Source organism: Belonocnema kinseyi, chromosome 8 (genome assembly GCF_010883055.1).
Source record: "Belonocnema kinseyi isolate 2016_QV_RU_SX_M_011 chromosome 8, B_treatae_v1, whole genome shotgun sequence".
Lineage (NCBI taxonomy): Eukaryota > Metazoa > Arthropoda > Insecta > Hymenoptera > Cynipidae > Belonocnema > Belonocnema kinseyi.
The window spans coordinates 75,510,355-75,536,103 of NC_046664.1; the positions used below are offsets into that span (position 1 = coordinate 75,510,355).

A 25,749-nucleotide genomic window follows, 5' to 3' on the forward strand; every position below is an offset into this window, starting at 1 on the left:
AATAATATTTATTATTTTAGGTTGAAACTTATTTATGACTTATTTAAAAAACTTATTTATTTATGAAATTTATTATTTTAGGTTGAAACATATAGTGTCAACATAAAAGTTAAATTATCAACTAAAGAAGAGACATTTTTATCCAAAAATAGAATAGCTAAAGTTGCAGTCAAAAAAAATAATTTTTAACAAAACCAACAAAATAATCAACAAAATAGGTGAATTATCAACTAAAGAAATTAATTTTCTACAAAAAAAGAGATGATGTTTCGACAAAATACAGGAAATTTCAGTTAAAGAGATCAAATTTCATCTAAAAATTAATTTTTAAACCAAAAAAATTGAACAAAAATTAATTTTCTACCAAGAAGATTAATTGCCTACAAAAAATTTGATCAAAATTCATGAAATCTCAATTAAAGGGCTGAATTTTCAATTAAAATCATAAATTTCCAACCAGAAAATAAATTTTTAACAAAATACTTGAATTATCAATTAAAAATTATTAATTTTCAACGAAAAACGGAATAGTCAAACTTTCAGTCAACAAAATGATTTTTTCTTCAATTTCAACAAACTAGTTGTACCTTCGTTCAAGGATGTTAATTTTCTATTACTCTAAAATAATTTTTTCTTTGGCCTCGACCGGTGATTCTAATTAAATAATCTACCCGCAGATGGCGACGAAGTTACGATCGGTTTTAGATATACAAGATAAGTGCTCGTTATTTCTAAAGATTACACTCCAGTGTGAGATAAATAAGTGATAAGTTGTCAATAGGATCGTTTCCGAAGGAGGAAAAGGTGAGTGATTCCACAGAAAAAATCTAAATTGGCAGAGAGTCTACTTTTATTGATAATCTACAGAAAACAGTGAAGTGCTTCAGTCCTGGAATAGCAACAATTTTTCTTGCTCGAGGTGGTGCATAAGAACCCAGTGTGCCTTACTTACTAGTAACAAATGTTTGACATTCTTCCTGCAATTTGCTCGCTTGGTTGACCACCTCGGGGTCTAAAACTCGTATTTTACTCAAATCGTCAATATAGAGTCCGTACTTTGCTAGCGAGTCTGCCATTTTCTCAAAAGACGCTGCTAGACTTACTTCCCAGTGCTAACAACCCTCCAAAGCAAAATCTATCGGAAAAAATCAATATGACAGATATTGATTTATATTATCATTTAAAATCATCCACCTCATTTTTTACTTGGTACAATCTCCATAATTTATGCGAGAAACTGTGTAAACAAAACAATAACTAATCCTAAAGTATAATATAGTTTTTTTGTTTGGATGTACGTGTTTGATAATGCGGGAATTTTGAAAATCCTTTCTTTTTTTCTTGGAAATTTATCTTTTTTAGTTAAAAATTCATCGTTTTGAATAGACAATTTTTCTTGGTTATAAATTGATCTGTTTTGCCTGAACGTAAATTTTCTAAACTGAAAATTCAAGAATAATAAGTTGAAATTTTAATTTGAAAAATGTATTCTTTTTTAGTTGAAAATTCATCTTTTTGGTAGAAAATTCTTCTTCTTGTTTGAAAATATTTTTTTTGGTGGAAAATTAATGTTGTTTTTGTTTGTTAAAAATTTTAATATATTCGATATTCAGGCTGAAAAATTTAACTTTTTTAGTTGACAAATACACAATTTGGTGGAAAATTCGTATATTTTATGAAAAATTGGTCTGTTGTTTCATGAAAATTAATGTTTTAGATTGAAATTTTTACTTTTTGTTAAAAAATCATTTCTTTGACTGAAAATTAACTTATTTTTTTATAATTTATTTTTTTTGCTTGAAAATGTATCCTTTATAGTTGAAAATTCGTCTATTTTGGTTAAAACTTCATTTCTTGGTCTAAAAAATGATATATTTTGGTGATTTTTTAAAATAATTTTTAAACTATAAACTTGAGTAAGTACTAAAATATTCAGTTAAAATGTGTTTTTTTTTTATTTGCAATTTCGCCTTTTTGATAGAAATTTTTTTTTCTTTTTACATTTTTTCGGTTTAAAATTAATGTTTCTTTTTTTAAAAATTAAAATATTCTGTTGAAACTCCATTTTTTTATTCAAAAGGTTTGTTAATAGTTGAAAATTTACCGATTTTGTCAATTATATTTTTTTAAACTGAAAATTAATCTATTCCAAGTTTTGGTCCTTTTGGGCTAAAGTCTTTGTTTCAGAATGTTCGAAAATTTACCATTTTGCTGGAAATGCTTTTCTTTTAATTAATTTTGTAAATGATGCCTTTCTTTGTTAAAAATTGAACTATTTTGTTGAAAAATTGGATTTTTTTTGCAGAATTTTTTTTTTTTATTTAAAAATTCGTCGTTTTGGTAGAAAATTATTTGACTGGAAATGCATCTTTTTGGATAAAAAATCTTTTTTGGTTTAAAATTCAATTTTTTTGTTAGATATTCGTATTTCGAATAGAAAATTCATTTTTTATGTTTAAGAATCATTTTTTTTGGTCGAAAATAATTTGTTTGTTGAAAATCCGACTATCTTCAAAAAATTCGTCTTTTAGATAGAAACTTTAATATTTGGTTGAAAATGGAACTGTTTTTATAATGAAGTTTAATTTTTTTTAATTCGACCATTTGATGGAAAATTCATCTTTGTAGATTGAAAATTCAACTTTTTAGATAAAAATTTAACTATGTGCTTAAAAATTCGTCTTTTTGGGTTGAAAATTTATCTCTTTTGGTAGAAAATCTTTTTTGGTTTAAAATACAACTTTTTTGTTTTAAAATGTAGCCGTTATTGTTAAATTTTATTTTTTTTACGTTGAAAATTTATCTTTTTAGATTGAAAATTTAACTTGTTGGTTGAAAATTCAACTACGTGCTCATATTTGGTTTGAAAATTGATGTTTTTTGTTAAAACTTTCAAATTTTGGGTTAAGAATTCTACGTTTTGTTGAAAATTCTTCTTTTTGGATTGCAAATTTATCTCTTTTGGTAGAAAATCTTTTTTGGTTTAAAATACAACTTTTTTGTTTTAAAATGTAGCCGTTATTGTTAAATTTTATTTTTTTACGTTGAAAATTTATCTTTTTAGATTGGAAATTTAACTTTTTGGTTAAAAATTCAACTACGTGCTAATATTTGGTTTGAAAATTGATGTTTTTTGTTGAAACTTTCAAATTTTGGGTTAAGAATTCTACGTTTGGTTGAAAATTCTTCTTTTTGGATTGCAAATTTATCTCTTTTGGTAGAAAATCTTTTTTGGTTTAAAATTCAAGTTTTTTTTTGTATTCGTCTTTTTCATAGAACATTAATCTTTTTTTTCTAAAAAAATTATCTTTCTTGGTTGGAAATAAATTTTTTATTTCAAATTCAACCATTTTCTCAAAAATTCGTCCTTGTGGCTTGAAAATTCAACCATTTATTTCAAAAGGCAACAGTTATTGTTAAAATTTAATCTTTTTTGGTTGAAAATTCAACTATATATTCACATTTGGTTTGAAATTTTATGTTTTTTGGTAAAAATTTCAACTTTTTTGTTTAAAAATTCTATATTTGGTTGAAAATTCTTCTTTTTGGATTGAAAATTTGATCTCTTTTGATAGAAAATCTTTTTTGGTTTAAAATTCGCCTGCTTTCTTTGATATTCGTGTTTTGTATAGAAACTTCATTTGTTTTAATTCAATATTCACATTTTTGGTTGAAAATTCAACTACTCATATTTGATTTGAAATGGTATGGTTTTTTTTGTTGGTAAAAAATTTCAATTTTTTGGTTAAAAATTTTATTTTGGTTGTAAATTCGTCTTTTTGGATTGAAAATTTATCTCTTTTGGTAAAAAATCTTTGTTGGTTAAAAATTCAAGTCTCCTGTTTGGCAATGAAACTTTTTTTTTGGTAATAATTTCAACTTTTTCACTAAAATATCCATATTTGGTTAAAAATTCGTCTTTTTTTTTGGAAATTTATCTCTTTTGGTATAAAATCTTTTTTAGTTTAAAATGTAACTGTTTTGTTTGATATTCGTGTTTTGTATCGAAAATTCATCTGTTTTTCTTGAAAAATCATCTTTATTGGTTGAAAATAAGTTTTTTCTTTAAAATTCAACGGTTTTTTCAAAATTTCGTCTTTTTGCTTGAAAATTCCGTTTTTTAGAAAATTAATATTTTTGGCTTCAAAATTCAACAATTTTGTACTAAATTAAACTCTTTGGTTGAGAATTGAACTTTTTGGTTGAAAAATCATATTTTTTGTTGAAATATAAAAGTGAAAATGGACAATTTTTTAGCTTGAGTTTGCGAACCGGGTTAAAACCGCGCATTTTTTTATTTTATTAAAATGGCTACCCCGCTTAAATTTTAGAAATTTAAAGAATTTCATATTGAATTAAATATTATAGCTACCCGCAATATTTTTATATAAAATAATTGATTCCCTCGTTATTCCCCTATTTTCAGTGAAACAATAACCCTATTTCCCCTGTTTTGAAAGCATTTTGGTTTATGAAGTCTTTTATTCATAATCATAATTTTAAATTTTCCTCAGTTGGTAGACATGTCGCGCATGCGCGACTTGCTAGAACAGCTAGCAGTCATCCATCACAATCCGTCAATATGGTCGTTCATTAGATAAGTCGTGGAGTGGTTGTAGAAAAAAAATATATAAAAAAATCGATGTCAGTTTCCGCGGATTTTGTTCAAAGATGGGAAATAATTGTGTAGTGTAATTGGAGATACAGTGAATAGACTGATTTGAGAGTTGACTTTAATAAAATCGTGACAAAAGTGAGGTTAATCGAAACATTTTCAGACTTGGATTATTACAAATAAAACTCAAGCTCTTTTCGCGATCGTTCAGGACTGAGATTAATAAGCCAGTCGCAACAGATTGTTGCTCATGTCTTAAATAAATGACTCAGTTGACTCTGTCAGTCGAGAAGATTTGTATCTCTGCACCAACACCGTCATCTTCATCCGCACCTTCGTCACCTACTTTATCTTCTTCATTCATTTCTCCGCCTCTCCTAAAAGTTAACGTTATGGGAGATCATCAAACTGGCAATAAATATCCCTCCGAATATGTCAAACTTAACATTGGCGGATCTTTGCATTATACGACAATAACCACTCTCAGAAAACATGACACAATGTTACGTGCAATGTTCAGTGGTCGGATGGAAGTCCTTACTGATTCTGAAGGTAATACCGATTTCTCCGAATTTTCAGGAATTCAGATTTTAGTTGAATATCTGGGTAGCAATTTCAATGATTTTAGATTTTAGAGACACTTTTATCGCGAGAATGGTACAGTTTATTAAATGCAATGGAAATTTGAATCTGTTGATTTAAATCGTTCCTGGGAGACGTTAATGTTATTTTTTTATTATTATGCGAAACACACATTTTTTCAGCGATAACACTATTTTGCTGCTATTTCGAAAAAAATGACACTAAAACACTGTTTTCTCACAATTGACCGCCAATGCCACTATTTCTTTAGTTTTCTTTGAAAAAATATTTTTATCGTGAATTTATTCAGGTTGATAAAATCTTAAGGTTTCTTTGGAATTAACAAAGTAGTTGAATTTTCAACAAAAAAAGGATATTCTCAACAAAAAATGTTACCATCTATATTTTAACCAAGAAAAGATTTTCATTTAAAATTTAAAAAAAAAAACAGTTAAATTGAACCAAAAAGGACGAATCCTCAGTAAAGAGTTGAATTCTCAAACAAAATAGATAGATTTTCAATTTAACAGTGGATGTGGGGTTAGTTCAAATTTTATAGAATTCATTTTTAGTTTATATTTTTTCGATTCTAAAATTTTTTCACTAAATAGTTTTATTTTTTTAACTAAAAAGATAAATTTAAACCTAAAATTGGAGCAGTTAAATTTTCATTTAGATGAATTCATCTAAAAGAAAATAAACCAATTTTGTTCCAAATTTTATTATAGAATTTGTACCAGAGCTTACTACAAAACATTTCAATTTTGTACCAAATAGTAGAATTTTCTATCAATTGTCATTATTTTAAAACCATAAAGACGAACTTTCCATAAAAACAGTTTAATATTGTACCAAAAAGTAGAATTTTCTATCAAACTGTTGAATTTTTAAATAAAAAACACAATTTTTTACAAAAAAGTTTAATTTTGTACAAAAAAGTAAAATTTTCTACAAAGTTGTTGAATTTTTAAATCGAAAACTCGAATTTTTTACAAAAATAGTTGAATGTTATACCAAACAGTATAATTTTTGAAAAATTTTTATAGTTTTAAAGTCAAAAGGCGAATTTTTTACAAAATAGTTTAATTTTGTACCAAAGAGGAGCATTTTCTACAAAACTGTTGAATTTTCAAATAAAAAAGACGAATTTTTTACAAAACAGTTCAATGTTTTACCAAACAGAATTTTCTACCAATTTTGTATTGTTTAAAATTAAAAAGATGAATTTTCTACAAAACAGAATAATTTTCTACCAAAGAGTATAATTTCCGATGAAACTTGAATTTTAAAGCCAAAAAGACGAACTTTCTACAAAACAACTTTAATTTTATACCTAATAGTAGTATAGAATAGTAGTAGTAAAACAGTTTAATTTTGTACTAAATTGTTTAATTTTCTACCAATTGTCATTATTTTCAAACTATAAAGAAGAACTTTCTATAAAACAGTTTAATATTGTACCAAATAGTAGAATTTTCGATCAAACTGTTGAATTTTTAAATAAAAAACAAGAATTTTTTTACAAAACAATTTAACTTTGTACCAAAGAGTAGAATTTTCTACAAAATTTTTGAATTTTTAAATAAGAAAAGAAGAATTTTTTACAAAATAGTTGAATTTTCTACCAATTTTTATAATTTTAAGGGCAAAAGACGAACTTTCTACAAAACATTTTAATTTTGTACCAAATAGTAGAATTTTCTACCAAACTGTTGAATTTTTAAAATAAAAACACGACATTTCTACAAAATTGCTGAATTTTTAAATTAAAAAAAAACGAATTTTCTACACAAGAGTTTAATTTTGTTCCAAATAGAAGAATTTTTTACCAATTGTCTTAATTTTAAAGCCAAAAAAACGAAATTTCTATAAAATAGTTTAATATTTTACCAAATAGTAGAGTTTTTTTACCAAACTGTTGAATTTTTAAATAAAAAACACGACTTTTCTACAAAATTACTAAATTTTTAAATAAAAAAAAACGAATTTTCTACAAAAGAGTTTAATTTTGTACCAAATAGTTGAATTTTCTACCAATTGTCATTATTTTAAAGCCATAAAGACGAACTTTCTATAAAACAGTTTAATATTGTACCAAATAATAGAATTTTCTATCAAACTGTTGACTTTTGAAATAAAAAACAGGACTTTTTTACAAAACAGTTTAATTTTGTACCAAAGAGTAGAATTTTCTACAAAATTGTTAAATTTTTGAATAAGAAAAGACGAATTTTTTTTACAAAATAGTTTAATTTTAAAGCCAAAAATACGAATTTTCTACTAAGCAGTTTAATTTTGTACCAAATAGAAGAATTTTCTACCAATTTTCTTAATTTTAAAGCCAAAAAGGCGAAATCTCTATAAAATAGTTTAATATTGTACCAAATAGTAGAATTTTCTACCAAAATTTGAAATTTAAAATAAAAAACACGACTTTTCTACAAAATTGCTGAATTCTTAAATAAAAAAAAAAACAATTTTCTACAAAAGAGTTTAATTTTGTGCCAAATAAAAGAATTTTTTACCAATTGTCTTAATTTTAAAGCAAAAAAAACGAAATTTCTATTAAATATTTTAATATTTTACCAAATAGTAGAATTTTCTATCAAACTGTTAAATTTTTAAATAAAAAACACGACGTTTTTACAAAACAGTTTAACGTTGAACCAAAGAGTACAATTTTCTACAAAATTGTTGAATTTTTTACAAAATAGGAAAATTTTATACCCATTTTTATAATTTTAAAGTCGAAAAGACAAGCTTTCTAGAAAATAGTTTAATATTGTACCAAATAGTAGAATTTTCTACCAAACTGTTGAATTTTTTTCAAAACAGTTTAATTTTGTACCAAAGATTAGAATTTTCTACAAAGTTGTTTAATTTTTTAATCAAAAAGACGACTTTTTCAAAAAATAGTTTAATTTTATACCAAATAGTAGAATTTTCGACCAATTTTTATCATTTTATAGCCAAAAAGATGAGCTTTCTACAATACAGTTTAATTTTGTACCAAATAGTAGAATTTTCTACCAATTATCTTAATTTTAAATACAAAAAGACGAAATCTCTATAAAACAGTTTAATATTGTACCAAATAGTAGAATTTTCTACCAAACTGTTGAATTTTTAAATAGAAAATACGACTTTTTTACAAAACAGTTTAATTTTGTACCAAAGAGTAGAATTTTCTACAAATTTGTTTAATTTTTCATACAGAAAGGCGACTTTTTCACAAAATAGTTTTAATTGTATACCAAATAGTAGAATTTTCGACCTATTTTTATAATCTTAAAGCCAAAAATACGAATTTTATAAAAAGCAGTTTAATTTTGTACCAAATAGTAGCATTTTTTACCAAACTATTGAATTTTTAAATCAAAAATGCGCATTCTCTACAAAAAAGTTGAATGTTCATCCCGAGAATATGAATTTTCAACAAAATAGTTACATTTTTACTTTAAAAATTAATTTTTAAGCAAAAAAATATATATATTATTTCCAAGTAAACTTGCGAACTATTAATTAGCTCAAATTTCAACCAAGGAGTTGAATTTTCCATTTAAAAAGATGAATTTTAACCAAAAATGTAATAGTTGATATTGGATCGAAAAATGCTTTTAATGTAACTTAAAAATATATGGATTTAACTACTTTAATCCTCAACTAAAATATATTAGTTTTGAAACAAATAGTTGCATTTTTAACAACATCCAATTTGGTATTCTGATAAAAAAGACAAACATTCAACACAATACATCAATTTTCAACTACAGAGTTCAATTTGCTACCAAGTTGTTGAATTTTATAAAAAACAGTTGAATTTTAAATAAAAATTTAATGTTCAACTGAAGCTGATTCATTTTTAACGAAAAAATGTGAAATTTCTACCGAAAGAGATGAATTTTCAAATTAAAAAAACTAATGTTCAACAAAATGTTCAATTTTTAACAAACAAAATTTGTTAGTCAATGAATAAAAAGATTGCAATCAAATTGTTGAATTTTCAAGCCAAAAAGACGAAGTTTCAACAAGACAGTTGAATTTACGAACAAAAAGTATGACTTTTAAACAAAATTATTAAGTTTTTAACCAGAAATTTCATAGTAGACTTTTCAACCAAAAAGAATGAAAAAATGAATTATAATTCTTCTGGAAAATACCTTGCTCTATATCTGAATTTTAATTTAAAAAAAAAAATGAAATTGCCGAAGAAACTTCTCAAGATGTCTTATTATAAACTAAAAATGATATTTTATGGTTTTAAAATGTTAGCACTATCTGAAACATGTATATTTTTTGTTGTAAAAAACAAATTTATATAAGTTTCTTTAGCAATTTTGTACCATAACTTAAATCGACTTAAGTGGTTCTTTCTAAAGAAAACTACTTCATTATACTTCTTTTTTAAATCCATCTTAAGCTCAGAATTGTAATTTTTTTGACAAATTCCCTGAATCAACTTAAAATTATCATTCTTTTGAAAAATTCTCAAATTCAGAAGATCAATTTTCCACCCAAAATGTAACGGTTAAATATGATGAATTAAATTATGAATCTTCAAGTGTTATTATTGAATTTTATACCTACCAAAAAGATTAATTTTGAATTAAGAAGATTAATTTTCTAGAAAAAAATACGAATTTTCCACAAATTACATGAATTTCCAAAAATAGTGTAATTTTTAAATAAAAAATATCCATTTGCAACCAAATATGTAGTTGAATTTTCCGTTAAAAACCTAATTCTAAACCAAAAAAAAATCGAATTTTCAAAAAAATAGTTAAATTTTGTACTGGAAAAGGTAAATTTTTAGTTGAAAATTTGATTTAGAACAAGTAAAAAGAGATAAATTTTTAATAAAAATGAATCTTTCATAAAAAAAATTGATTTTTAACAAAAGAGTTTAGCTTCTATATTAAAATTTTAAATTATAATTCAGAAAAATTTTCTTTTCGAAATACCCTGTTTCAAGTGAAATTGTATTCTTTTACTGAAACTCCCTGCCCTGAAATAAAAATTATAATTATTTTTACTCATATACCCTTAATTAATCAAAATTTTTTCACATTTTTCCCACAATTTTTTTCTCCATTTGTAAAAGTAGCTTTATATTAATGTATGTAATTATTTTGTTGAAAATTCGTTTTTTGTTGTTTGCGATCAATTTTTTAAACTGAAAATTCAACTATTCTTTTTTGGGTTAAATTGGATCGGTTTGAGTTGAAAATCCGTCTTTTGTTGACAAATCGTTCTTTTTTGGTTCAATTCCATTATTTATTAAAAATTTCAATATTTTTTTGTTTAAATATCAAATAATATATATTTTGTTCCGGATTCATCTTTTTTGAACGAAGATTGAATTACTTGGTTGAGAGTTACTCTTTTGTTAAAAATTAATTTTTTGTTAAAGATTCATCATTTTAATTAAAAATTCATCTCCTTAGCTTAAAAATGAGCTATTTTGCTGAAAATTCGTTTTTTCTTTTTCTGAAAATTAATGTTATCACTGAAAATTTAACTATTTCAGTTGTAACTTTAACTATTTTGTCAATTGTTTTACTGAAAATAGTTCGAATCAATATTTGTTTGAAAAATTAAACTTTTTAGTAAAAAATTTTGACGTTTTTGGTGTAAATTAATCTTCTAAGTGGAAAATTAATCTTTTTGTTGGAAATTTAATGATTCTAGTTAAACACTCATCATTTTACTTGCAAATTTATGTTTTTTGTTTTTAAATTCAACTATTCCAGTTGAAAATTCATAATTTTTGTTGAAAATTCATCACTTCGTTTGAAAATGTAACTATTTTGTTGAAAATTAGTTTCGTTTTTATTGCAAATTAGTTTTTTTTACCGGAAAATTCAACTATTCCAATTTAAAATTACATCTTTTTAGTTGAAAATTCATCTCTTTGTTTAAAAAATAATTTTGGCTGAAAATTCAATGTTTGGGTGAGAATTTATATTTTTAATTTAAAATTCATGTATTTTCTATAAAATTCGTCTCCTTTGGTCAAAATTAATCTTCTTGGTTACAAATTTTTTTTTTTTAAATTCAACTATTAGGTTAAAAATTTATCTTTTTGTTTAAAATTCATCTATCTCAAATAAAGATTTATAAGTGTAATTGGAAATTTATTAGTTTGGTTCAAAATTAGTCTTTTTTAGTTAAAAATTCAGCTTTTTTCTTTGTAAAAAATTCCTTTTTTTTTAAATTGCCTTTCTTGGCGGAAAATTAATCTTCCTATTTGAAAATTAATCTTATTCGAAAATTAAATTTTGCCTAAAAATTCACGTATTGTAATTAAATATTGATCATTTTAGTGATTAATTAATATTTTTGGTTGAAAATAAAACTGCTTGGTTGAAAGTTGAATTAAATTTATTTTACAAATAAATCTGATTTTTTAATTGAAAAATAATATATCAAATCGATAATTTAACTATTCCATTTTTAGTTGAGAACTCTTATTTTTTATTTATTTTGTAGTATATATTTTTATATTTTATATTAAAATTTTAATATTTATTATAATAATTATAATATAATATTTTAATATTAAATTTTATTTTTTTTATATTTTAGTTGTTTTTTAGTTCTTAACGGATTTTGATTTTTTAGACTTGACCGTAAGGCTTCCAGGTATAACATTAAACTGTGCAATTTTTATTTTGACTCAACGAAAATTTTTTATTCAACAATAAACTTACCATTTTTTGTTGCTAAAATTTTCCATGATACCATTTCTTTTAAGACTTTGAAATTCATTTAAAAAGGTCATAAATCAATGTAAAAATTAACTACAAATAATTTATTAGTGGGTTGGAGTAACAACAAATTTTTAAATAATTTTATAAACAAATTAATTAACAAAAGTAATTTTTTCGTGATTTGCAATGATTAGCTAATTTTGATCCATAGCTTGTGTATACAGTATCTCAGATAATGCTGTGCGCTTAAAATAAGTTAAGAATAGCTAATGATTGCTATTTGTTTAAAAAAAAAAATTATAAACAAATGCACATTTTGACGATTTTTTTATGAAAAGGATTAATTTTTTGCGGAATCAACTTAAAATGTTTTTCCTAAGGCTCCTTGCTATAATATTTTTCGGAGTAAAAAAAAACATAATTATTTAAATAATGTTTATAAACAAATGCTCATTTTGATCATTTTATGATGAAAATGGTTAATTTTTTTTGCGGAATCAACTTAAAATGTTTTGTCTAAGACTCCTTGCTATCATATTTTTCATAGTGAAAGAGTAGAAATTTCTACAAAATTGTTGCATTTTTTAATAAAAAAGACGAATTTTTTATAAAATAGAAGAATTTTCTACCTATTTTTATAATTTTAAAGCCAAAAGGACGAGGTTTCTAGAAAAGAGTTTAATTTTGTACTAAATAGTAGAATTTTCTACTAACTATCTTAATTTTAAATACAAAGAGACGAAATTTCTATAATACAAATGCACATTTTGACGATTTTTTATAAAAAGGCTTGATTTTTTTTTTGCGGAATCACCTTAAAATTATTTTCCTAAGGCTCCTTGCTATAATATTTTTCGTAGTAAAAAAAAAACATAATTATTAAAACGATGTTGATAAACAAATGCTTATTTTGATCATTTTATGATGAACAGGTTTAATTTTATTTGCGGAATCAACTTAAAATTTTTGGGCTAAGACTCCTTGCTATCATATTTTTCATAGTGACCAAAAAATACTCCACATTTGACCGATTTATTTAGACAATTGGATTTTATTTATTTCGATTTATTACGGGAACATGGATGCATGCATTTTAAGTTTAAGTTGTTTTAATGTAAATACATATCTTTTTTTTATGGATAATGCGTTGAAGCTTGGACCAACAATTTCTGTGTAAATAAAAAAAAGTTTTCGCCGTGTGAACTTCTACCAGAAGTTTTTGCAACCAATAAAAAAAAAATTTACAATAAAATGAAGAAATTTTTTCTGGACCCAAAATTCGTAAATTTGGTTTTTTTTTTTTTGTTTCAGGTTGGATACTAATCGACCGCTGTGGAAAACATTTTGGCACAATTCTGAATTTCCTGAGGGATGGTTCAGTGCCTCTGCCAGAGAGTACAAAAGAAATGGCTGAGCTTCTTGCCGAGGCAAAGTATTACTGCGTGAGCGAACTGGCGGAATCGTGTGAACAAGCGCTCCAAAAAAAGGAGCGGGAAACGGAGCCCATATGTAGAGTCCCTCTAATTACCTCTCAACGAGAGGAGCAATTATTAATTAGTAATACCACAAAACCCGTGGTGAAATTGCTTGTAAATAGACACAATAACAAATATTCCTACACAAGGTAACATAAAAAAAAGCAGAGCAAACTAAAAATCTATTCGTCTGTTGGGTAGCGACAACAGCGCCACCAATTTGGAACTATTGGGAAGAAATTTTAATTCAATGTCAACAAGAAATCTTGGCAGGATTGCAAATTACCTTGAAAAACTAGATTTCTTCTTGATTTCTTTGTTAAGTCTTGAAAACCTGGAAATCTTTTTGAATTTCGCGCGAGAACCTTGAATTTTTGTTTTGATCAAAATCAGTTTTGGAGGGCTTTTGGTCACTTGGTTTTTTAGTATATGCCAAATTTTAAAAGATTTTAAAGTTTTAATAATTTTGAAAAGGATTTTGAAACGTTTCAGAAAGAGTTCATGGATTTTAAAGATTTTTAAAGTATTCAAGGATTTTAAAAAGAAATGCAAATAAGATTTCAAAGATTTCACAATCATTTTGATTATTTTACAAAGATTTTAAAACTTTCAAAAGATTTCAAGGATTTTAAGTACAGTACAGCAGATGTCAAATATTTCAAAACATTTTACAGAATTCAAATATTTTAATGATTTTAAATGAATAAAAAAAATTGATAAGAATTTTAGAATATTTCAAACATTTTCAAAGGTTTAAAAAAGGGTATTACATCAGATTTTAAAGATTTTTAATAATTTCAAAATGTTTCAATAAATTTGAGATTTCAAAAGGTTTAAAGGATTTTAAACGAGCACAAAAGATTTTACAAATACTTGAAAGATTTTATTAATATTTCAAGATAATGTCAAGGATTTCAAAGATTTTACTAAAATTTTCAAAGATTTTAAGAGATTTCAAAAAAATTTCAAAGATTTTAATGAATTCAAATGAATAAAAAGGGTTACAGAAATATTTCAAAGATTTAAAATTTAACGATTTCACAAAAGTGCATTGTACATCAGAATTTAAAGATTTTAAACGATTTTAAATTCGTTTAGAAGATTTAAAAATATTTCACAAAGATTTTACAAAGATTTCAAAGTTTTTACCAATATTTTAAAATATTTCAAATATTTTAATGATTTCATATGAATATACAAAATACTTCACAAATATTTCAAAGATTTTAAAGATAAAATTTTTTTAACATTTTCAAAAATGTTCAGAAGTTTTCAAAAGATTTCGAACATTTCACAAATATTTCACAAATATTTCACAAAGATTTCATAGTTTCCACTAAAATCTAAACAAATTTCAAATGAATACAAAACATTTCACAAATATTCTAAAGATTTCAAAGATTACAAATTTTAAACATTTTCAAAAATCTGAATATTTCAAAAGATTTCATAAAGATTTCGAACTTTTTACAAATATTTCAAAACATTTCACAAAGATTTCAAAGTTTCCACCAACATTTTAAAAAATTTCAAATGAATACAAAAGATTTCACAAATATTTTAAAGATTTCAAAGATTAAAATTTTTTACATTTTCAAAAATCTGAATATTTTAAAAGATTTCGAACATTTCACAAATATTTCAAAACATTTCACAAAGATTTCAAAGTTTCCACCAACATTTTAAAAATTTTCAAATATTTTAATGATTTCAAATGAATACAGAAGATTTCATAAATATTTCAAAGATTTCAAAGATTACATTTTTTTAACATTTTCAAAAATGTTCCGAAATTTTCAAAAGATTTCGAACATTTCACAAAGATTTCATAGTTTCCACCAAGATTTAAAATAATTTCAAATGAATGCAAAAGATTTCACAAATATTTCAAAGATTTAAAAGATTAAAGATTTTTAACATTTTCAAAAATCTGAATATTTCAAAAGATTTCATAAAGATTTCGAACATTTCACAAATATTTCAAAACATTTCACAAATATTTCAAAACATTTCACAAATATTTCAAAACATTTCACAACAAATTTCAAAGCTTCCACCAACATTTTAAAAAATTTCAAATATTTTAATTATTTCAAATGAATGCAAAAAAATGAACAAATATTTCAAAGATTTCAAAGATTAAATTTTCTCAACAGTTTCAAAAATGTTCAGAAGTTTTCAAAAGATTTCGAACATTTTACAAATATTTCAAAACATTTCACAGTTTCCACAAACATTTTAAAAAATTTCAAATGAATACAAACGATTTCACAAATATTTTAAAGATTCCAAAGATTTAAAATTTTCAAAAATCTGAATGTTTCGAAAGATTTCATAAAGATTTCGAACATTTCACAAATATTTCAAAACATTTCACAAAGATTTCAAAGTTTCCACCAATATTTAAAAAATGTTCAAATATTTTAATGATTTCAAATGAATACAAAAGATTTCACAAATATTTCAGATATTTCATAAAAATTTCAAAGATTAAATTTTTTAATATTTTCAAGAATGTTCAGTAGTTTTCAAAAGATTTCGAACATTTTATAAATATTTCAAAACATTTCGCAAAGATTTCAAAGTTTCCACCAATATTTAAAAAATGTTCAAATATTTTAATGACTTCAAACGGATACAAAAGATTTCACAAATGTTTCAAAAATTTCAAAGATTAAATTTTTTTTAACATTTTCAAAACTGTTCAGAAGTTTTCAAAAGATTTCGAACATTTCAAAAATATTTTAAAACATTTCAGAAAGATTTCAAAGTTTCCACCAACATTTAAAAAATGTTCAATATTTTAATGATTTTAAATGAATACAAAAGATTTCACAAAGATTTCGAAAATTTCACAAATATTTTACAAAGATTCCAAAGTTTCCACCAACCTTTAAAAAATTTTTAAATATTTTAATAATTTCAAACGAATACAAAAGATTTCACAAAAAATTCATAAGGATTTTAGAAGATTTCAATAATTTCAAAGGTTTAAAAAAGAGCATTGCACCAGATTTAAAAGATTTAAAACAATTTCAAAACGTTTTAATAAATTTGAGATTTCAAAAGATTTAAATGATTTCAAATGAGCACAAAAGGTTTCACAAATACTTGAAAATTTTTATAAATATTTCAAGAAAATGTCAAGGATTTCAAAGATTTTAAGAGATTTCACAAAAATTTCATATTTTAATGATTTCAAATGAATACAAAGGATTTCAGAAATATTTCAAAGATTTCAAATCCAATGATGTCAAAAAAGCGCATTGTACACCAGAATTTAAAGATTTAATTTTTTTAAAGATTTTAAACGATTTTAAATTTCTTTAGAAGATTTCAAAATATTTCACAATGATTTCAAAGATTTTACAAAGATTTCAAAGTTCTTACTCACATTTTAATATATTTTAATGATTTTAAATGAATACAAAAGATTTCAGAAATATGTCGCAGATTTCATAAAGATTTCAAAAAGGGAACCAGATATCAAAGAATAAATTTTTTTAACATTTTCAAAAATGTTGAGAAGATTTCACAAAGATTTCGAAAATTTCACAAAGATTTCAAGGATTTTACAAAGAATTCGAACATTTCACAAATATTTCAGAAAATTTCACAAATTTCAAAACATTTCACAAAGATTTCAAAGTTTCCATCAACATTAAAAAAATTTCTAATCTTTTAATGATTTTAAATGAATACAAAAGATTTCAGAAATATTTCAAAAATTAAAAATGTTCAAAAATGTTAAGATTTCAAAAGGATTTCAAAGTTTCAAGCAACATTAAAAATTTTTAAAAATATTTTAATGATTTCAAATGAATAGAAATGATTTCATAAAGATTTCATAAAGGTTTCAAATTGAAAGATTTCAAAAAGGGAACCAGATTTCAAAGACTAAAAGATGTTAACATTTTCAAAAATGTTAGGAAGATTTTAAAAGATTTCACAAAGATTTCGAAAATTTCGCAAAGATTTCAAGGATTTTACAACGATTTCGAACATTTCACAAATATTTCAAAAAGATTTAAAAGTTTCCAGCAACATTAAAAAAAATTTCAAACATTTGAATGATTTCAAATGAACAGAAAAGATTTCACAAATATTTCAAAGATTTCATAAAGGTTTCAAATTCAAAGATTTCAAAAAGGGAACAAGATCTCAAAGGTTTAAAATATTAAGAAGATTTCAAAAGATGTCACAAAGACTTCGAGTATTCCACAAATATTTTTAAAAATTTCACAAAGATTTCCAGGATTTCCATGATTTTAACAACGTTTTAAAAGATTTCACAAAAATTTCGAATTCCAAAAATTCAAACATTTTAGAAACATTTTAAAACTTTCAGTAGATTTCAAAAATTTTAAATATTTAAAAAAACGTAAAGTAAATCAAATTTCAGAACATTTCAAATATTTGCGTTGGTTTAAAATTTTTGAAAAAGATTTCAAATATATTAATGGTTTTAAATGAATAAAAAGATTTTACAAATATTTCAAAAATTTAAAAATTCACAAACATTTCAAACATTTCACAAATATTTTAAACTTGAAGAAGATTTAAATGATTTTAACCCGAATTTTAAAGATGTTAAAAAACGCAAGGTAAATTAGATTTTATAAGATTTCAGCACATTTCAAAGATTTGCAATGATTTGAAATTTTGTTAGAAGATCTCCAAAGATTTTTAATATTTTAATGATTTAAAATCAATAAAAAAACATTTGACTTTAATTTCAAAGATTTCAAACAAGGGTACAGTGAATCAGATTTTCAAGATTCTGAAGAATTTAAAAGACATTAAATAATTAGAATTTTTTACATATTTTGAAAAATTTCCAATATTTCAGTGATTTCCAATGAATACAAAAAATTTCGAAAATTGAAAAGATTTCAAAAATTGAAAAGCTTTCAAAAAGGGTACAGAAACCGAAAATGCAAAACATTTCCAAGATTTTAAACGAGTTTACATTCTTCTGAGAAATTTCAAAATAATTCACAAAGGTTTGAAATATTTTTACAAATATTTCAAAGATTTCATAAAAGTTTCATAAAGATTTCAAATTCAATGATTTCAAAAAGAGTACTGTACACCAGATTTGAAAGATTTACATTTTTTAAAGCTTTCAGACGATTTTAAATGTGTTTAGAAGATTTCAAAAGATTTAAAAGATTTTACAAAGATTTCGAATATTTCACAAATATTTCAAAACATTTCACAAAGATTTAATGAATTTCAAAAATTTTACCAAGATTTAAAAAGATTTCAAATATTTTAATGATTTGAAATGAACACAAAAGATTTCACAAAGATTTCAAATTCAAACGTTTCAAAAAGGTTTCAAATCTGTACACCAGATTTCAAATACTTTAATGATTTCAAATTAATATAAAAAATAACACAAATATTTCCAAGATTTTATAAAAAATTTTATAAAGATTTCAAATTCAAAGATTTGAAACATTTTACAAAGATTTTAACATTTTTCCGAGATTTCAAGGTTTTTAACTCGGATTTTAAATATTTTAAAAAGCGTAAGTTAAATCAGATTTCTAAGATTTCAAAAAATTTCAAAGGTTTGCATTGATTTTAAATTTTGTTAAAATATTTCAAAACATTTGATAGGTTTTAAATGATTTCAAAAATGTTTAGAAGATTTCGAAAGATCTCACAAAGATTTTTAAGATATTACAAAGATTTCAAAAGATTTTACATATATTTCAAATATTTTAATGAGTTCAAATAAATCAAAAAAACATTACACTATAAATTCAAAGATATCAAAATTTTACTGGGATGTCAAAAAATACAAGTATTTCAAAGATTTCAAATAAGGGTACAGTGCATCAGATTTTGAAGCATATAAATAATCTTAAATCATTAAAAAAAATTAGAATATTTAAAAAATTTCCAATATTTCAATGATATCCAATGAATACAAAAGATTTCAAGAATTTAAAAGATTTAAAAAAGGGTACAGTAACCGAAAATACAAAACATTTCCAAGATTTTTAACGAGTTTAAATTCTTCTGAAAAATTTCTAAATAATTCACAAAAGTTTCAAATATTCCAGCGATTTCAAGTAAATACAAAAGTTTTCGCTTAGATTAAAGAAAGATTTCACAAATATTTTAAATACTTCAAAAGATTTTAAATTTTCACAAAGATTTCAATAATTTCAAAAAATTTACAGCGATTTAAAAATATTCCCAAAGATTTCATAAAGACGACTTATGTTCGCGAAAAATTAAGAATTTATTCATGATTCTGCTTTCTTTAGAAATTGTTGGTCAATAAAAAAAAAAGAAATGTTTCATCTTTAACATGTATAGTATACATACCTTAGTATAATATTTTTTATTGAAATTAATAAATATTTAATGTTTTTTTTTTTCATAAATATTGTTCTAATATCTTTAAAAGACCCAATAATTCGCGTGCCAGATGGCGCTGTTGTCAAGGTCAAAGAGGTACCCTAAAGGCGTATCCCCAAGGTGTGTCTCACGAGTGACTTCAACCCAAAAGTCATTAAAAAATAACGTAAGACGATTTGGGTGGAGATTTTTTTTGTAAAATCCTAATGTTTCTTATGAATTAATAAAGTGAAACAAAAAATATGAATGGTCAAAAAATAATGTAGTAGTTTATATTCTAACCAAGAAAATATTTTCATTTTATAGAAAAAAACAGTTGAATTGAATTTTTTTGGTCATTTTTTGGACATATTTCTAACAAAAATAGTGGAATCCTAAACCAAAAAAAGATCGATTTTCAAAGAAAAGCTGCATTTTTAACAAACAAAAAAAGATAAAAAATTTCGAATCTTTAAGAAGAGTTAAAACTTTAACCAAGAAACAATTTTCCGTCGATGAATAAAAAATATTTTTTCTAAAATTTTCAATTTCTAAGCTAAGAAGACAAGTTTTGTACAAAACAGTTGGATTTTCAAATAAGATTAATTTTGTACTAAACAAACGAATTTTCGACAAATGAAATAAAATTTCAACCAGATAGTTGCATTTTTGAACTTGAAAAGATCAACATTTATACAAAAATGGAATATTTAAATTTTCATTTAAAAAATGTTAAAATAAAGAAAAAACAATTTTACAAGAAATTCAAATTTTTAATCGGAAAATATGAATTTTCAACAAAAAAAACTCATTTTCAACAGAAAAAAATCAATTGCCAATAAATAATTTAGTAGTTTATATTTGAATAAAAAAAAAGATTTTCGTTTTAAATCAAAAACAGTTCATTTGAACTTTCTAACAAAATAGTTGAATCCTCAACCAAAAAACATTGATTTTTCAACAAAAAGTTGCACAAAAGAAAGAAATAAAAATAACGAATGTTTAACAAGAGTTAAAATTTCAACCAAAAAACATTTTTCAATCGATAAAGAAAAGAAATTTCATCAAAAATGTTTAATTTATAATCCAAAAAGATGAGCCTTATACAAAACAGTTGGATTTTCAACTAAGAAGATTAATTTTGTACTAAACAGACGATTTTTCGACAAATAAAATCAATTTTCAACCAAATAGTTGAATTTTTTAATTTGAAAAGATAAAAATTTATCCAAAAAAAAGAATATTTAAATTTTCATTTTAAAAAATGTTTAAAAAAGTTAATTTTCTGCAAAAGATTCGAATTTCAACCCGGAAAATATAAATTTTCAACAAAAAATCTAATTTTCTACCAGACCGTTGATTTTTCAACCAAATAGTTATCTTTTCAATTTAAAAATTTAATTTTTAACGCAGAATGTTTTTTTTCGGAACAGTTGTAATAGTTGATATTTCAATCAAAAAATATTTTACTATTGAATCTCAAAAATTGTTGAATTTAACCAATAAAAACGAATTATTGACATCTCCCACAAAGTAAGAAATTTAAACAAAATACAATAATCTTATACCAATTAATTGCATTTTTTAGAAGAAAGATAAATCTTCAACAAAAAAAGATGAATTTTTAATCCAAAAGAAAGAATTTTCTGTCAAATAATTTTTTGGTAAAAAAATGTTTAATTTTGAAACAAAAAAGAAGCATTTTCAAAAGAATTTATAACAAAAATATCAATTCTCAAAGAAAAATTTAATATTTGATGTTTCAACAAGAAAAAGGGAAAAGAATTTTTAACATTTCTAGTTGAATATTCATAATTTTAGTTGAAAATTCATCCTTTAGGTTGGAAATTAATTTACTCGGTTAAAATATATTAAAAATTAAATTAAAGTGATTAAAAATTAATTTCTTTGGTTGAAATATGAGATATTTAATTGAAAACTTGTTTTTTCTTTCGATGAAAATGAATTTTTTTCTAAAAATGTAACTACTTTGTTGAAAATTTTTTTTTTTGTTAAAAATTATGTTGTCTTTTAAAATGAAAATCTAACTATTATTCCAGTTGAATATTCCATAATTTTAGACAAATATTCATCTCTTTGGTTGAACATTCCTTTTTGACTACAAATTTAATTATTTAATGTTTTGGTTGAAAAAAATGATATTTTTAGTGGAAAATTCATATTTTTTGCAGTAATTAATCTTCTTGGTCGAAAATTCATCATTTTTGTCAAAAATTTAATTATTCTAGTTAAAGGTTCATCATTTCAGTTTTAAATTCATTTTTCTGGTTTAAAATTCAACTATTCCAGTTAAAGATTTACAATTTTAGTTGAAAATTTATCACCTTGTAGGAAAATTTAACTTTTTTTATGTTAAAAATTATTTGTTTTTTGTTGTGTAAAGTAATTTTTTTAATTGGAAATTTAACTTATTCCAATTGAATATTTACTTTTTTTTAGTAAAAACTAATTTATTGTTTTTGAAAATTTAACTATTTCAGTTCCAGATTCATCATTTTAGTTAAAAACTCATCAGTTAGGTTGATAAATAATTTTTTAAACTAAAAATGGAACTATTCCATTCCTGGTTAAAAATTCTTTTTTCTTAGTTCAAAATTGATCTATTTTGTTGAAAATTTGTCTGCTTTAACTTAAAATTAAACTATTTCGTTAAAATTAATATATTTTGTAGAAAATTTGTATTTTTCGGTAGAAAATTAATCTTATTCTTTAAAAATTCATCTTTTTTGGTTGTAAATTCAAATATTCTAGCCGAAGCTTCATAATTTTATTTAAAAAATAATTTATTTTGCAATTTTTTGTACTGGTGTGTTTTGCGGCAAATATTCTGTTAATTTTAGATCACCGGCAAAATTGAAAAACTTGACCGGGAGCCGTTTTTTGGACGCAAAATAAAAATGAAAAATCTAATATATTCAAAAATCTCCCTAGGGATTTTTTTCTTTTTCATTCTCAAAAAAAAAAATATCGTAGAGTATCACAGAAATGGGATTAGAAAAAAAAACGAATGTTGTCCTTTTCGGTTGAAGTTTCTCCCAGTGCTTGCAAAATTGATCTTTTAACTAAAAAAAATTCTGGGTTTTTTTTTCCAGTACGTCAGATGACAATTTATTAAAAAACATAGAACTGTTTGATAAGATGTCCCTTCGATTTAGTGGGAGAGTTCTATTTATCAAAGATGTTATCGGATCAAGTGAAATTTGCTGCTGGACGTTTTACGGTCATGGTCGCAAAGTAGCTGAAGTTTGTTGTCACTCTATTGTCTACGCAACTGACAAAAAACATACAAAGGTGAATATAATTTCCTAATAATATTTTAGAATCTAAATTTAGTTATAAGACTTGAGAAAGTTTGAAAAAAGTTATAAATTTGGAATATTTTTATAAATTCTGTACCTTGGGATTAAATATTTTTCAATTTTACTATAGAGTAAATTAACTTTAAAAAATAATAGACTTCAGAGCGCAAAATTATCTCAAAACAAGGGAAATATGACGATTTTTCAAGAAAATAGGGAATGTATCTACCATCTTAAATTAAATTTAAAACTATTTTAATTCCTAAATTTTCAAGTCGGAGTATATTGTATTTTCAAAAAAATAGTTCATTTTCAAAAAATCTGACTTTTCTGACAAAAAAGTGAATTTTTAAATAAAAAAAAAAAAAAGAATTCTTAATATATATAATTAGATTTTAAACCAAAGACCTGAATCTCGACCAAAACATGAGTTTTCAACAAAATACCTCGTTGAATTTTCAATAAAAAAATATAAATTCTCAACGCAAAATATAATAGATATTTAACAGAAAAGTTTTTTTATTTTAAATAAAAATATATTTAAATACAACAAAAGAGAGAAATTTTTAATAATTCAAACAGTTATATTATCACATGAAAGAAACTAATTTTCTACCAAATAAAAAAATAATTTTCAACAAACTAGTTACATTTTCTAAACAAAAACGAAGAATTTTCAACGAAATAGTTTATTTTAAATGAAAAAGAGTTCAATTGAAGCTAAAACGACGAATGTTCAACAAAATTGTTGAAATTTCAAACCAAAAAAGAAGAATTTTCTACGAAATGGATTAATTTTTATCTAAATAATTGAATTTTTAACCAACAGCAGAAATTTTCTACCTAGAAGATTAATTATCTGCAAAATAGATAAATTCTTCCCAAATAATTAAGTTTTTAACTTTGGAGTCCAAAAAGATAATTTTTTAACAAAAAAGTTAATTTTCATATAATAGTTTGCATTTCAAAAAAAAAATATATCCCAATTTGAAATAAAAAGAGTTGAATTCAATAAATAACGATGAATTTTCAATAGAATTGTTGATTTCGCAACCAAAAAAGATTATTTTCCAAGAAAGATGAATTTTTAACTAAATAGTTGAACTTTCAAGCTAAAGACACGAATTTGCAACTAAGAGAGATAAATTTTTTAATTAATTTTTTTTCTGAATAAATTTTTAATTAAAATGATCAACTTTTTCCCCGAAAAAGGCGATTATTCAACAAAACAGTTGGATTTTCGATTAAAAAGGATGAATTTATACCAAAAGAGTTGAATTTTGAAAAAAAACGTAATTAAATGTGTAATTATTTAATATAATTTTTAATCAAGAGATGAATTCTGAAGAAATTAAATTAGAATAGTAAAATTTTTAACCAAAAATTTAAACTGAGAGTGCAATAACACTATTTGTAAAATTTGTAAACAAAAAGAGGAATTTTTGGAAGGCAGTTGATTTTTTAACCAAAAAAAAAATGGAATTTTCAGTTTATAACATAAATTCTCAAGGAAAAATATATTAGTTGGAATTTCAACCCAAAAAAATATTGATTTAAAATTTAAAAGAATTGAATTGAATTAAAAATAAAGTTCAATCATTCGAACGAAAAATGTGATAAATATTTTAACTAAAAAAATGTTAATTTTAAATCAAAAAGAGTTCAATTGTAAGTTTAAAATATTAATTTTTAATTCGAAAGAGAATTTTTAACAAATTAGTCAAAAATTTAAACAAAAAATGGAAAATGAAAGTGCAATAAAACTATTTGTAAAATTTCCAAACCAAAAAGACGAAGTTTTGGAAGTCAGTTGATTTTTTAACCAAAAAATTTAAATTTTCAAACAACAAAATTATTTTTTACCAAGAAAGAATACTTTTCGACCAAAAAAAAATGGAATTTTCAGTTTACAAAATGAATTCTCAAGGAAAAATATATTAGTTGGAATTTCAACCCAAAAAGATATTGATTTAAAATTGTTAAAAATTGAATTGAACTACAAATAAAGTTCAATCATTCGAACGAAAAATGTGATAAATATTTCAACTAAAAAAATATTAATTTTAAATCAAAAAGAGTTCAATTATAAGTTTAAAAAATTAATTTTTAACTCAAAAAAGAATTTTGAACAAATTAGTCAAAATTTTAAACCAAAAACGACAAATTTTCAACAAAATATTGTAATCCTAAATTAAAAAACATTTTCTACCAAAAGACATGATTTTAAAAAACAAAAAAAGGAATTTTTAACATAGTAGGTCAATTTATAATAAAAATTATTTTATTTTTTAATCAAAAACAGTTCAATTACAATGAAAACGACGAGTTTTCAACAATATAGTTGAATTTTCAACCAAAAAAGACTTTCTGCCAAAAGATATCAATTTTCAATTGTTCAACTTTGATAAAAAAGATACATTCTAAACGAAAAAAAATGGAATGTCAACCAAAAAGAGATTCAAATTTGAAATAAATAAAAAAAACAGTTGAAAACAACCAGAAAACTACGAATTTTCAATGGAATAGTTGATTAATTAAAAGGACAAATTTTTAATTAAATAAAGACGATTGTTGAAAAAAAAGGGTCAAAATATCTCAAGTGTGCCACTTTTAAATCGATAGTTCTATTTTCAATCAATTTATACAGTTTTCGATTCGTTTTTATATCAAAATAACTTCCCTAAAATATTTTT

General features: G+C 23.1%; 2 protein-coding genes across 7 annotated transcripts in view; one reads left to right on the forward strand and one right to left on the reverse strand.

Annotated features, from left to right (window-relative positions):
- LOC117177748 (intraflagellar transport protein 20 homolog B) overlaps positions 1-1,199 on the reverse strand; it is a 14,094-nt gene extending 12,895 nt beyond the window's left edge. The window contains exon 1 of one of the 2 annotated variants that reach the window (XM_033368650.1): positions 953-1,199. In XM_033368650.1, the coding sequence (XP_033224541.1) occupies positions 953-1,076 (124 nt within the window). In that variant the 5' untranslated portion in view covers positions 1,077-1,199. The remainder of the gene's footprint in view (positions 1-952) is intronic. The other variant, XM_033368651.1, reaches the window with a different exon arrangement.
- A 3,360-nt stretch (positions 1,200-4,559) lies between these two features.
- The window catches only part of LOC117177746 (BTB/POZ domain-containing adapter for CUL3-mediated RhoA degradation protein 3), a 28,583-nt gene continuing 7,393 nt past the window's right edge, over positions 4,560-25,749 (forward strand). For all 5 annotated transcript variants that reach the window (XR_004467755.1, XR_004467754.1, XR_004467756.1 and 2 more), the window contains exons 1-3: positions 4,560-5,167; positions 13,219-13,531; positions 22,850-23,048. Coding sequence is in view for 1 of the 5 variants with exons in the window: in XM_033368649.1 (XP_033224540.1) it covers positions 4,879-5,167; positions 13,219-13,531; positions 22,850-23,048 (801 nt within the window). In the remaining 4 variants the exon portion in view is untranslated. The remainder of the gene's footprint in view (positions 5,168-13,218; positions 13,532-22,849; positions 23,049-25,749) is intronic.